Source organism: Cetorhinus maximus, chromosome 2, assembly GCF_964194155.1.
Source record: "Cetorhinus maximus chromosome 2, sCetMax3.hap1.1, whole genome shotgun sequence".
Taxonomy (NCBI): domain Eukaryota; kingdom Metazoa; phylum Chordata; class Chondrichthyes; order Lamniformes; family Cetorhinidae; genus Cetorhinus; species Cetorhinus maximus.
The window spans coordinates 187524483-187538222 of NC_135880.1; the positions used below are offsets into that span (position 1 = coordinate 187524483).

Consider the following 13740-nt stretch of genomic DNA (forward strand, 5'->3'; position numbering starts at 1 on the left):
CAGCTTCTTGCCTCATTACAGCCTTGGTCCAAACATGGACAAAAGAACTGAGTACAGACATGAGGTGAGAGTGATTGCCCTTGACATCAAGGCAGCATTAGACCGAGTGTAGCATCAAGGAACCCTAGCAAAGCTGAAGTTAATTGGAATCGGGGAAAACTCTCTACTAGTTGCAGTCATACCTAGCACAAAGGAAGATGGTTGTGGTTGGTTGGAGGTCAATCATCTCAGCTCCAGGACATCACTGCAGGTGTTCCTCAGGGTAGTGTCCGAGGCCCAACCATCTTCATCTGCTTCATCAATGACCTTCCATCCATCATAAGGTTAGAAGTGGGGATGGTCGCTGATGCATGCACAATGTTCAGCACCATTCACAACTTCTCAGACACTGAAGCAGCAAGACTTGAACAATATTCAGGCTTGGGCTGATGTGTGGCGTGAATGTCACTGGCCACTAAAGTGTCAGGCAATGACGATCTCCAACAAGAAAGAATCTAATCATCTCTCCATGACATTCAATGGCATTACCATCGCTGAATGCCCCACTATCAACATCTTGGGGATTATCATTGACCAGAAACTGAACTGGATGAGCTATATAAATACAGTGGTTACAATAGCAAGTCAGAGGCGGAAAATTCTGCAGAGTAACTCACTTCTTGTCCACCATCTCCAAGACATAAGTCAAGAGTGTGTTGGAATATTCTCCACTTGCCTGGTTGATTGCAACTCCAACACTCAAGAAGTTTGACACCATCCAGGACAAAGCAGCCCACTTAATTGGCACCCCATCCACCACGCTCAACATCCACGCCCTCCACCACTGACGCACGGTGGCAGCAGTGTGTACCATTTACAAGATGCTCTGCAGCAACTCACCAAGGCTCCTTCGACAGCACCTTCCAAACCCAAGACGGACTGCAACAGATGGATGGGAACACCACCATCTGCAGGTTTCCCTCCAAGGCACACACCATTCTGACTTGGATCTATATCACTGTTTGTTCTCTGTTGCTGCGTCAAAATCCTGGTGCTCCCTTCCTAACAGCACTGTGGGCGTTCCTACACCTTATGGACTGCAGCAGTTCAAGAAGACAGCTCACCATCGCCTTCTCAAGGGCAATTAAGGATGGGCAATTAATGCTGCCCAGATCCCTTGAATGAATGTTTTAAAAAAACTATCCCCTTGAATTTGATGTCATCAATGAATTTTGAAATTGTGGGTAAGGGCGCCACACTCTCACCCAACGCATGCACATACACTGCTGTCAGCAGAAACAAGCCTGCATCACTCATTTTCCATCAGAATCTGAACACGATTACGTTCCTGTTGAGCCAAGAGAGTTGGGTTATTTTAAAGTGTTTGAAATATGTAGCAATGATCGTGTAAGCTGGCTGTACTCACTCAGTATAGCCATGTGTAGGCTGTGAGAAAGCAGCATTTTTGCTTGCACTGATGTGTTGCAGCTTTAAAGGTCAAAAAGGAGCAAGCTGTGGTCTAATTCCTTGTGGACCAGGGCCTCAGAGTTGGCTCTGGAGCAATAAGAAATGTAAAGTTTAAATTGACAGATGCTATGACGGAGCACAGATGTTTCTTCTGAAAGTAGTTCTTGTTTAATAAAACTGCTCATATTCGTCATTTTCTTTTCTGTAGAAATTAAGGGATAGAATGGTTTAAATTTTATTGGTAGTTCCGCCCCACTTCCCTCCCCAACAGCCTTTTCCCCGTTCCAGTGGTCTAGGTAATTACTCTGGGACCTGAAGAGAACCAAATGCTTCCTGAAATTTTTAGTGATTTTTGGACCTATTTCTAATTTTCTTGTTCAGAAAACATGTCTTTTAGGTACCGTATCTACGAGTGAGTATTTCCCACTTCCCACAAGTTACCAGTTTAATTATAATGAAGAAACAAATGTATGGGGGTACTTTTTGATCAAAGGGATCAATTTGATGTTGAAAGTGTGTACATTGCTAAAAAGATTGAGTATATGTTTTTTAAAAATTAGCACAGTTGTCCCAGGCCCCCCTCACTGGTGCAGGCTGCTCCAGTGAGGTTATTAGCCAGAGGGGTCCTGGGAGAGAGGGAGAGCTCCATCATCAGTGGTTAAGGTTTTATGGAAACATATGTTAAAATATTAGAAATATTTAAATGATACGAGACTGTAAAATGTTGAAGAAAGAGCTTGCATTTATATAGCTTCTATCATGTGTTCAGGATGTTCAAAGTTCTACGCAGCTAATGAATTATCTTGGCGACTGTACTGTGGAGAAACTGGCAGCACAGTTGTGTGCAGTAAGATCCCGCAAACAGCTGTGAGCTTAATGACCAAGCTAACCTGTTCTCGTTTTTCTTATTCATTCATGGAATGTGGGCTTGGCTGGCTAGGCCGGCATTTATTGCCCATCCCTAGTTGCCCTTGAGAAGGTGGTGATGAGCTGGCTTTTTGAGCCACTGCGGTCCGTGTGGTAGAAGTACACCCACGGTGCTGTTAGGGTGGGAGTTCCAGAGACAGTGAAGGAATGGAATTTCCAGGTGGTGGCATTCCCATGTGTCTGCCGCCCTTGTCCTTCTAGATGGTAGCGATTGTGGTTTTGGAAGGTGCTGTCTTAAGGAGCCTTGGTGAGTCCCTGCAAGTACATCTTGTACTTGCAGGGACTCACCAAGGTACACACTGCTAGCACTGTGCATCAGTGGTGGAGGGAGTGAATGTTTGTAGAAGGAGTGCCAATCAAGCTGGCTGCTTTGTACTGGGATGGTGTCAAACGTTTTGAGTGTTGTTGGAGTTGCACTCATCCAGGCAAGTGGAGAGAATTCCATCACACTCCTGACATGTGCCTTGTAGATGGTGGACAGGCTTTGTGGAGTCAGGAGGTGAATTACTTGCCACAGGATTCCAAGCCTCTGACCTGTTCTTGTAGCCACAGTATTTATATGCCTAGACCAGTTCAGTTTCTGGTCAATGGTAACCCCAGGATATTGATAGTGCGGGATTCAGCAATGGTAATGCCATTGAATGTCAAGGATCAATGGTTAGATTCTCTCTTTAGTGATACTGATTGAGGGGTAAATATTGGCAAAGACACTTTAGAGCTTTCAATTTAGAGATAGTGGAGGTGGTGAGGTCGAGTTTGGTGTCATAGGCGTACATGTAGAATCTGACATTTTGCTCTTGGATGATTGTCAACAAAAAGCAGCATGAGAATAGGGAATAGGAGGGAGCCAAGGATAAATCCTTGGGGGGCATCAGAGCTAACAGTGCGGGAGTGGGAAGAGGAGCCATTGATAGCAATTTTCTAGCTACGATTTGTTAGATCAAAATAAAACCAAGCCAGAGCAGCCCCACCCAACTGGAAAATGGTGGAGAGGAGGAGGATGTGTCAAAGGCTTCATGCAGGTCGAGAAGGGTGTGTTTACCTTTGTCATAGTTACATAAGATATCATTTCTGACTTTGCTAAAAGCAGTTTCGGTACCTTGGCAGGGACGGAAAAAAGTACCAGTTGACATTAATTAATAAAATACTAAGATGTATTTCTAAGGCAATTGTTGAAACTGGCTGTTTTCCTTTTTCAAATTGCTTGATTTTTTTTTGGCTTGATTCTCAAATGACATATGTTCAGTGTCTTCAGTAAACTGCCTTCTATCTGCAGGACAGGAGTTGGATTGTGAAGAGGAGTTATGAAGATTTCCGGGTGCTGGATAAACACCTCCATCTCTGCATTTACGACCGGCGGTTTTCCCAGCTTGCAGAGCTACCACGTACAGACTGGCTGAAGGACAGTGCAGAGGTATGGTGCCCAGCTACATGCTGCCCCTTATGTGGACAATGAAGAAATCACAGTTCATTATTGGGAGATAGGAAGGGAAGCAGTTGAAGTAGTATTTTTCGAAAACCTTACAGTCCATGTGTGGAGTAGCATTTGTGACAAACCTCACACTGCAGGAGAAAGATTGCAGGGAACAGCTCCCCTCCTCCCTCAACATGCAAGGCTCCATGTGCATTTTAGAATCAAAAATTAAGACCCATCTATCTCACTATAGCTCAATTTATTTCCCCTCCAACACCCCCATCCTATCCCTGCTCATATTTGTTTATGGCAAGCCTTGCTGTCTGTTATGCAGCATAGCCACGTGCTTCTCTCTGCCCTGAGGCTTGACCAGGCCCTCTTGTCCTTGATTTCTTCCCTTACCTCTCCCACCTGCTCTTTTATTCTCCACTCCCTATCTTGCTCTGCTTTCTCTCCCTCCGGCAGACCTCATCCTCTTTTCTCCAATCGTTTTTCTTTCTCTTTTGGTTACCCTGGTTCTGCTGCTCCCCTTCTCCTTCTGTACTTACCCCTTCACGTCATCCCTCTACTTTTTGCCTTCCTACACCCCAGCCCCTTATCAGCCTGAGGCTTCCCTCCCCTGCCTCCTCTCCTGCCCTCACCTCCTTCCCCTCTCTACTCCCTTCTCTTCCCCCTCTACTGCTTTCTCTTCCCCAAACTACTCCCCTCTCTTCCCCCCCCCCAACTCCACTCTTCTCTCCCCCATCCCCTTTCTTCTCTCCCCGCCCATCCCATAAGACCATAAGACATAGGAGCAGAAATTAGGCCATTCGGCCCATCAAGTCTGCCCCATCATTCAATCATGGCTGATAAGTTTCTCAACCCCATTCTCCCGCCTTCTCCCCGTAACCTTTGATCCCCTTACCAATCAAGAACCTATCTCTCTCGGTCTTAAGTACACTCAATGACCTGGCCTCCACAGCCTTCTGTGGCAATGAATTCCATAGATTCACCACTCTCTGGCTAAAGAAGTTTCTCCTCATCTCTGTTCTAAACGGTCTTCCCTTTACTCTGAGGCTGTGCCCTCGGGTCCTAGTCTCTCCTACTAATGGAAACATCTTCCCCACGTCCACTCTATCCAGGCCTTTCAGTATTCTGTAAGTTTCAATCAGATCCCTCCTCATCCTTCTAAACTCCATCGAGTATAGACCCAGAGTCCTCAAATGTTCCTCATATGTTAAGCCTTTCATTCCTGCGATCATTCTCATGAACCTTCTGTGGACCCTCTCCGGGGCCAGCACATCCTTCCTGAGATACGGGGCCCAAAATTTCTCACAATATTCTAAATGTGGTCTGACCAGAGCCTTATAAAACCTCAGCAGCACATCCCTGCTTTTATATTCTAGTCCTCTTGAAATAAATGCCAACATTGCATTTGCCTTCCTAACTACCGACTCAACCTGCAAGTCAACCTTAAGAGAATCATGGACTAGGACTCCCAAGTCCCTTTGCACTCCAGATTTCTGAATTCTCTCCCCATTTAGAAAATAGTCTATGCCTATATTCTCCAACAAAAGTGCATGACCTCACACTTCCCCACGTTGTATTCCATCTGCCACTTCTTTGCTCATTCTCCGAACCTGTCCAAATCCTTCTGCAGCCTCCCCGCCTCCTCAATACTACCTGTCCTTCCACCTATTTTTGTATCATCTGCAAACTTAGCCAGAATGCCCTCAGCTCCTTCATCTAGATCATTTATGTATAAAATTGTGGTCCCAACACTGACCCTTACGGAACTCCACTAGTCACCGGCTGCCATCCTGAGAAGGACTCCCTTATCCCCTCTCTTTTCTCCTCCCCCATCCAATCCCCCCACTCCCTTCTGCCCCACTCCCCTCCCCCCACTTCCCCACTCCACTCTTCCCATCACTCATCCCTCTCTCTCACTTGCCCCTCTCCCCCTCATTCCTCCCTTCTCCCCTCTGTCTCTACTCACTGTGAACCCCGGCCCTCCCTCTTTTTTTGTCACTGCCTACTTCTCTAATTCCACTGCAGCAAGTCATCGCATTGCAACCAGAGAAAGCACATGTTCTATCCAGCTGAGCAGTTATTCTAGGTTAAAGGAGACCACAGAATGTATTGAACTTTTCAGCAACATGGATTACAGGAAATGCTTTTTCTCTGCTTCCAGAAGATGTTTGAAGTGATTCCAAATAGTTTGGTACACTTTGTATGAGTTGTAGTATTAATGGTGTCCTGTCACTGTATGGAGTGATTCCCCAGGGTGCTATCACTACTGATGATAACCTCCTAATACAATCCCTTCCTCACTAATGGATTCTGTAATCTCAGTTTGCAGGATTTAGCTGGAAATTGACTTCTTGTTGGTGTTCTTGATTTGATTTATTTCGTCGAATAATCTTTCAGTTTACAGATGATTCAGACCTGTTGTCTGCTCCTTCTAAATAAAGGAAAGTCTTGCATTTATAAATGCCTTTCAAGATGTTCCAAAATGCTTTACAGGCAATGAAGTATCTTTGAAGTGCACATATAAAGTGTAAATATAAAATTACAACAGCGATTATTAACGTCTTCAGGGTTGAAGCTGCAGCTATTTCCTTCCCAATGAGCGCTCTCACCTCAGGCGAAGCAGAGCAGATTTTAGCTACTGAGAACTCTGGGACACGCAAATGTTTTGATTATAAACCTTCCAGTTATTTTGGTGGATGTGCTACTTAGAACCATAGAACACTACAGCACAGAAAACAGGCCATTCGGCCCTTCTAGTCTGTGCCAAAATATTATTCCGCTAGTCCCATTGACCTGCACCTAGTCCATAACCCTCCAGACCTCTCCCATCCATGTATCTATCCAATTTATTCTTAAAACTTAAGAGTGAGCCCGCATTTACCACGTCAGATGGTAGCTCGTTCCACACACTCACCACTCTCTGAGTGAAGGAGTTCCCCCTAATGTTCCCCCTAAACCTTTCCCCTTTCACCCTAAAGCCATGTCCTCTCGTGTTTATTTCTCCTAATCTAAGTGGAAAGAGCCTACTCGCATTTACTCTGTCTATAACCCTCACAATTTTGTAAACTTCTATCAAATCTCCCCTCATTCTTCTACGCTGCAAGGAATAAAGTCCTACCCTGTTTAATCTTTCCCTGTAACTCAACTCCTTAAGACCCGGCAACATCCTAGTAAATCTTCTCTGCACTCTCTCAATCTTACTGATATCCTTCCTGTAGTTAGGCGACCAGAACTGCACACAATACTCCAAAGTTGGCCTCACCAATGTCTTATACAACCTCACCATAACATCCCAACTCCTATACTCAATACTTTGATTTATGAAGGCCAGTATGCCAAAAGCTTTCTTTACAACCTTGTCTACCTGTGACGCCACTTTCAGGGAATTATGTATCTGAACTCCCAGATCCCTTTGTTCCTCCGCACTCCTCAGTGCCCTACCATTTACTGTGTACATTTACTTACCTGATTCTACTCAAGACATCTTTGACCTTGAGCTGTATTACTTAGGGCAAAAGAGCCAGCAATTGCTCTGCATTGCCTCTTTTTGGAAAGGCCCCTAACAGGCCAGCAGCCTCCCTACCCTACCCCCCTGAGCTCCCTGCCAATCAGAGGTTGGCGGCGCTGTACTCAGCAGCGCCATTGGGTAGGTGGTGACTGCTGCTGGTACTACACCCACCTGAGGCCTCAGATCAAGGAGCGACCCAAGCACGGGTGAGTGATGGGGGGGAAGGGGCTCGGAGGAGGGTGGATTGGCAGTAAGGGTAAGAGGTGGCTATCAGTGCTACTCCCACTACCCCCACCTCCATGATGCCAGGTCCCTTGATCAGGCACGGAATGCCATTGAATGGGGGCACCACACAGTAGGAGCCCACAAGCAAACATACTAGGGTAAGCGGGGCAAGAAGGGAAGGCGGTGGAGTCACCCTCCTACCTGATTAAATGCAGCTCCTGTCAACAAACACATCACAGGGAGGACACAAGATTTCACAAGATTGCATAGAATTTTACAGCGCAGAAACAGATCTTTTATCCCTTCTGGTCTATACTGAGGTTTATGCTCCAAATGAGCCTTGTCTCACCTTACTTCCCACCAAAATATCCTTCAATTCTTTTCTCATGTACTTACCTAACTTGCCCTTAAATGCATCAATCTGTTCACCTCAACCTCTCCATGTGAAAGAAAGAACTTGGGTTTATATAGTGACTTTCATTATGACTGATGTCCAGGGCATCCCAAACTATATTACAGCCCGTCAGTGCTTCTTAAGTGTAGACCCTGTGGTAATGTAGGAAATTACATTTAATAGATGTGATAGTTCCATATACTAACCATTCTCTGGGTAAAGAACTTTCTCCTGAATTTCCTATTTATCGGTGACTACCTTATGTTTATGGCCTCTAGTTTTCAACTCTCCCACAGGTGGAAATTTTTTCTTCACAGTTACCCCATCAAAATCTTCCATAATTTTCAAGATCTTTATTGAGTCACTTCTGAGTTTTGCATAAGCATACAATTTAAAGCACAAAGACAGTCTATTCGGCCCATCTGGCCTATGCCCGTGTTTGTGCTCCACTCAAACCTTCTCACACCCTACCTCAGTATTAACAACAGCTTGCATTTGTAAAGCGCTGTTAACATTGAAGAATCTCCAAAGCCGTTTTACAGGGCTGATTAGTAAACAAAATTTGACACTGAGCCACTAGAGAAAAGAGCCATAGTCCGTTTAGCATTTCCTAATGAGGGTATCTTCTCAGTTTTGTTGTCATCCTTGTGATTTTTTTTACACCTTCTTTGGTGCTTCTGGTTCCTTTCTTTTAATATGAAGATCTGAAATGTACACAGTGCTCCAAGTGTGGTCTAACCAAGGTTCCAAACAAATTTAACAAAACTTCATTGTCTCTCTACCTTGCTTTCTTCTTTAAGACACTCCTTAAAATTTCTCTTTGACCGAGCTTTTGGTCACCTGCCTTAATATTTCCTTATGTGGCTCAGTGTCAGATTTTGTTTTTTAATGCCTCTGTGAAGAATCTTGAGATGTTTTATTATGTTAAAGGTGCTATGTATTTTATGTAAATGTTTAACAGCACTGGTCTCAGCACCGAACCCTGTGGTGTACCACTTCCTACTATTTGCTGGTCTACATTACTCTTAATTCTTGCTAACTTTATTTTGTAGGTAGCTTCTTACCACTTCTGCTAGTTGTCCCGTAATCCACATGTACTGATCTTGACCATTAGTTTATGATGCAATACCTTATCACATGTCTTTTGAAAATCCAAATATTTTACATCTACTGCATTCCTCTTGCCCACTCTTTTTGTTACTTCTTTGAAGAATTGAGTAAATTTCATTAAATATCGCCTTCCTCTTTATTCTGTTTTCAGTTTCTAGATATTCTTCTGTTATTTCTTTGGATAAAGATTCCATTGTCTTTCCTATCATCTACGTTGAGTTAACTGGCTTGTCCTGGATATATTGCGCCGCCCCCCCCCCCCCACCTTTTAAATATAGGAATAAGATTAGCTGCCTGCCAGTTCTCTGGCACTATTCCTTTTTTCAATGATTTTTTAAATCTATGTTCAATAGTGTCTCTACTGTCTCTTTACTAACTTCTTTCAATATGTGTCAATGCTATATATCTGGATCAGAGACTTTACCCTTCTTACAGGTTTAACTAGTTTATCAATTATATCTTCCATTTCTAACCCGGCAAACTAATTATTCAATCTATCCGTAATTTAACTGTCATTATCTGTGAGTTGAATCTGAATATCCTGTGATGTATCCTGATTTTCCATTTGTTATTAATGTTACTTAGTGTATTGTTAGGTTCAGTTTTATCCTTATCACTTTATTTATCCATGGTGTTTCATTATTCGCTAGTTCTTGATTATTATAGGAATGTATTTCTGCTGAAGTCTATTTATCTCCTTTTTATTTCCCACTGCTATTTCATCTCTTAGTCTTTGTTTTTTCTGTTTGTCTTCCTGAGTTCCAACCAAACCCTTCAAAATTAGCTAAGTTCCAATCTATTACTTTGGTCTATGCCTCACATTTGTCTCTCTGAATCCTTATTTTAAACCTTATTATATTGTGATTGCCGTTGACTAGATGTTCCCCCTACGTTTACTTATCTGCTCTGGTTCACTTACATTACTGGATCTGGCAGTTATTCCTGCCTTGGGCTTTTTATCAACTAAATCATAGAATTGTTACAGCACAGAAGGAGGCTAATCATGTCTGCACTAGGTCTCTGAATCAGAAATTCACCTTGTGCCATTCTTCCACCTTCTCCTGGTAACCCTGCACATCCCTTTTAGATAACAGTTTAATTCCTTTTTGAATGCATCAACTGTCTCCTCCACACACTCAGGCAGTGCATTCCATACCTTAACCACCTTCTGAGTTGAAAAGCTGCTTTTCTGATTTCGCTTTTGCTTTCTTTGTCAATTATTTTAAATTTGTGCCCTCTCATTATTGATCCTTTCACAAGTGGGAACAATTTTTCCCTATCTACTCTGTCCAGATCCCTCATGACTTCGAATACAGTAAGTCCCCACTACAGGTCACCATGTTTAAAGTTGTTTTGCTTTACCGTTGTTTATACTTTAGGGCCTTTTTTTTTGATCAATGACGGCATTTTCATTTTTGCATCATCTGCACTCCCCACCACACTGAACTTTGGGATGGCCTCTGCCATGTTGTCACGCTGGAGATGCCACTGCAGTCACCAGAGGCCCAGGCTACGGGGAGAGAGCAAGGTCTGAGATCCAGATGCAGGAGCATAGGACAGGGATGGGAAGCTGCTGGCGCTGATGAAGCCGGAATAACCCGGGCTAGGAGTGGTGGGGGGTACAGGAGGGAGCTGGGCCGCTGACTGCATTTGCAGCACCCAGTCCCCGGCTCTATTTGCTGCCCCCTGTGGGCTCTTTCCGCGCCCCCTGGCCCTTGCCACGAACCTCATCCGGCTCTTCCATAGGCAGTGCCCTCACCAGCTCTTTCTTCGACCCCATGGGACAGGGGCTCGGCCTCTCCAAACTGTCAGGAAGGGGTCTAGGCTCTGGAGAGAGAGAGACAGAGTCAGAGCAGGAAAGGAGGGAGACGGACAAAGCGGGAAAGGGGAGAGGGAGATGAACAGAGTGGGAAAGGGGAGAGGGAGACGGACAGAGCAGGAAAGTGGAGAGGGAGACGGACAGAGCGGGAAAGGGGAGAGGGAGATGGACAGAGTGGGAAAGGGGAGAGGGAGATGGAGGGCAATGCATTTGACACACTCTACTTGGACTTCAGTAAGGCTTTTGACAAGGTCCTGCATGGGAGACTGATAATGAAGGTAAGAGCCGATGACATCCAAGGCAATTTGGCAAATTGGATCCAGAATTGGCTGAGTGGCAGGAAGCAGAGGGTGATGGTCGAGGGGTGTTTTTTCTGTGATTGGATGCCTGTGTCCAGTGGGGTTCCACAGGGATCGTTGTTGGGTCCCTTGCTGTTTGTCGTATATATAAACGATTTAGACTTGAATGTAGGAGGGTTGATCTGTAGGTTCGTGGATGACACGAAAATTGGTGGGATGGTAAATAGTGAGGAGGATAGCCTTAGATTACAGGAGGATATAGATGGGCTGGTCAGATGGGCTGATCAGTGGCAAATGAAATTTAATCCGGATAAGTGTGAGGTGATGCACTTGGGCAGGACAAACAAGGCATGGGAATACACGATGAATGATAGGACCCTGGGAAGTACCAAGGATCAGAGGGACCTTGGTGTGCATGTCCACCGACCCCTTAAGGTAGCGGGACAGGTAGATAAGGTGGTTAAGAGGGCATATGGGATACTTGCCTTTATCAGCCGAGGCATAGAATATAAGAGCAGGGAGGTTATGCTGGAACTGTATAAAATGCTGGTTAGGCCACAGCTAGGGTATCGCATGCAGTTCTGGAATCCACATTATAGAAAGCATGTGATGGCACTAGAGAGAAGGCAGAGGAGATTTACCAGGATGTTGCCTGGGCTGGAGAGTTTTAGTTATGAGGAGAGATTGGATAGACTGGGGTTATTTTTCCTGGAGCAGAGGAGATTGAGGGGGAACATGAAAATGAGGTGCAATAAATTATGAAGGGCATAGATAGGGTAGACAGGAAGGAACTTTTCCCCTTGGTGAAGGGATCAACATCCAGGGGGCATAGATTTAAGGTCAGGGGCAGGAGGTTTAGAGGGTATGTGAGGAAGAATTATTTCACCCAGAGGGTGGTGGGAATCTGGAACTCACTGCCTGAAAGGCTGGTAGAGTCAGAAACCCTCATAACATTTAAGAAGTATTTGGATGTGCACATGTGATGCCATGGCATACAAGGCTATGGGCCTAGTGCTGGAAAATGGGATTAGAATGGTTAGATACTTGTTTGACCGGTGCAGACTTGATGGGCTGAAGGGCCGTTTTCTGTGCTGTAGACCTCTATGACATTGAGACAGAGAGAGAGAGAGAGAGGCAGGCAGAGAGCAAGCGAAGCAGGCAGAGAGCGAGCGAGAGCGCGACGCAGGCAGAGAGCGAGCGAGAGCGCGACGCAGGCAGAGAGCGAGCGAGAGCGCGGCGCAGGCAGAGAGCGAGAGCGCGACGCAGGCAGAGAGCGAGAGCGCGACGCAGGCAGAGAGCGAGCGAGAGCGCGACGCAGGCAGAGAGCGAGCGAGAGCGCGACGCAGGCAGAGAGCGAGCGAGAGCGCGACGCAGGCAGAGAGCGAGCGAGAGCGCGACGCAGGCAGAGAGCGAGCGAGAGCGCGACGCAGGCAGAGAGCGAGCGAGAGCGCGACGCAGGCAGAGAGCGAGCGAGAGCGCGACGCAGGCAGAGAGCGAGCGAGAGCGCGACGCAGGCAGAGAGCGAGCGAGAGCGCGACGCAGGCAGAGAGTGCCGAGACAGAGGGAGAGAGAGCCGAGACAGAGGGAGAGCCGAGACAAAGGGAGAGAGAACAGGGAGAGAGAGAACAGGGAGAGAGAGAACAGGGAGAGAGAGAACAGGGAGAGAGAGAACAGGGAGAGAGAGAACAGGGAGAGAGAGAACAGGGAGAGGGAGAACAGGCAGACAGAGAAAGAGGGAGAACAGGCAGACTGAGAGAAAGAGGGAGAACAGGCAGACTGAGAGAAAGAGGGAGATCAGGCAGACTGAGAGAAAGAGGGAGAACAGGCAGAGAGAAAGAGAGAGAACAGACAGGGAGAAAGGGAGAGAACAGACAGGGAGAAAGGGAGAGAACAGACAGAGAGAGAACAGAGAGAGATGGACCAGACAGATAACAGACAGAGAGAACAGAGAGAGAGAGAGAACAGACAGTGAACAGAGGGAGAGAGAGAGAACAGACAGAGAGAAATAGATTGAACAGAGAAAAAGAGAGGGAACAGACAGACAGAGAAAGAGAGAACAGGGAGAGAGAGAACAGGGAGAGAGAGAACAGGCGGAGAGAACAGGCGGAGAGGGAGAGAGAGAACGGGCAGACGGAGGGAAAGAGAGGGAACGGGCAGACGGAGGGAAAGAGAGGGATCGGGCAGACGGAGGGAAAGAGAGGGAACGGGCAGACGGAGGGAAAGAGAGAGAACGGGCAGACGGAGGGAAAGAGAGAGAACGGGCAGACGGAGGGAAAGAGAGAGAACGGGCAGACGGAGGGAAAGAGAGAGAACGGGCAGACGGAGGGAAAGAGAGAGAACGGGTAGACGGAGGGAAAGAGAGAGAACGGGCAGACGGAGGGAAAGAGAGAGAACGGGCAGACGGAGGGAAAGAGAGAGAACGGGCAGACGGTGGGAAAGAGAGAGAACGGGCAGACGGAGGGAAAGAGAGAGAACGGGCAGACGGAGGGAAAGAGAGAGAACGGGCAGACGGAGGGAAAGAGAGAGAACGGGCAGACGGAGAGAGAAAGAGAGAGGACAAACAGAGAGAGAGAAAGAGAGAGGTCAGAC

At 46.3% G+C, this 13740-nt stretch overlaps 1 protein-coding gene across 5 annotated transcripts in view; it reads left to right on the forward strand.

Moving 5' to 3' along the window:
• The window catches only part of arhgap32b (Rho GTPase activating protein 32b), a 539127-nt gene that overhangs the window by 361577 nt on the left and 163810 nt on the right, over positions 1-13740 (forward strand). For all 5 annotated transcript variants that reach the window (XM_078530751.1, XM_078530768.1, XM_078530760.1 and 2 more), the window contains one exon: positions 3650-3787. In XM_078530751.1, coding sequence (XP_078386877.1) covers positions 3650-3787 — 138 coding nt within the window. The remainder of the gene's footprint in view (positions 1-3649; positions 3788-13740) is intronic.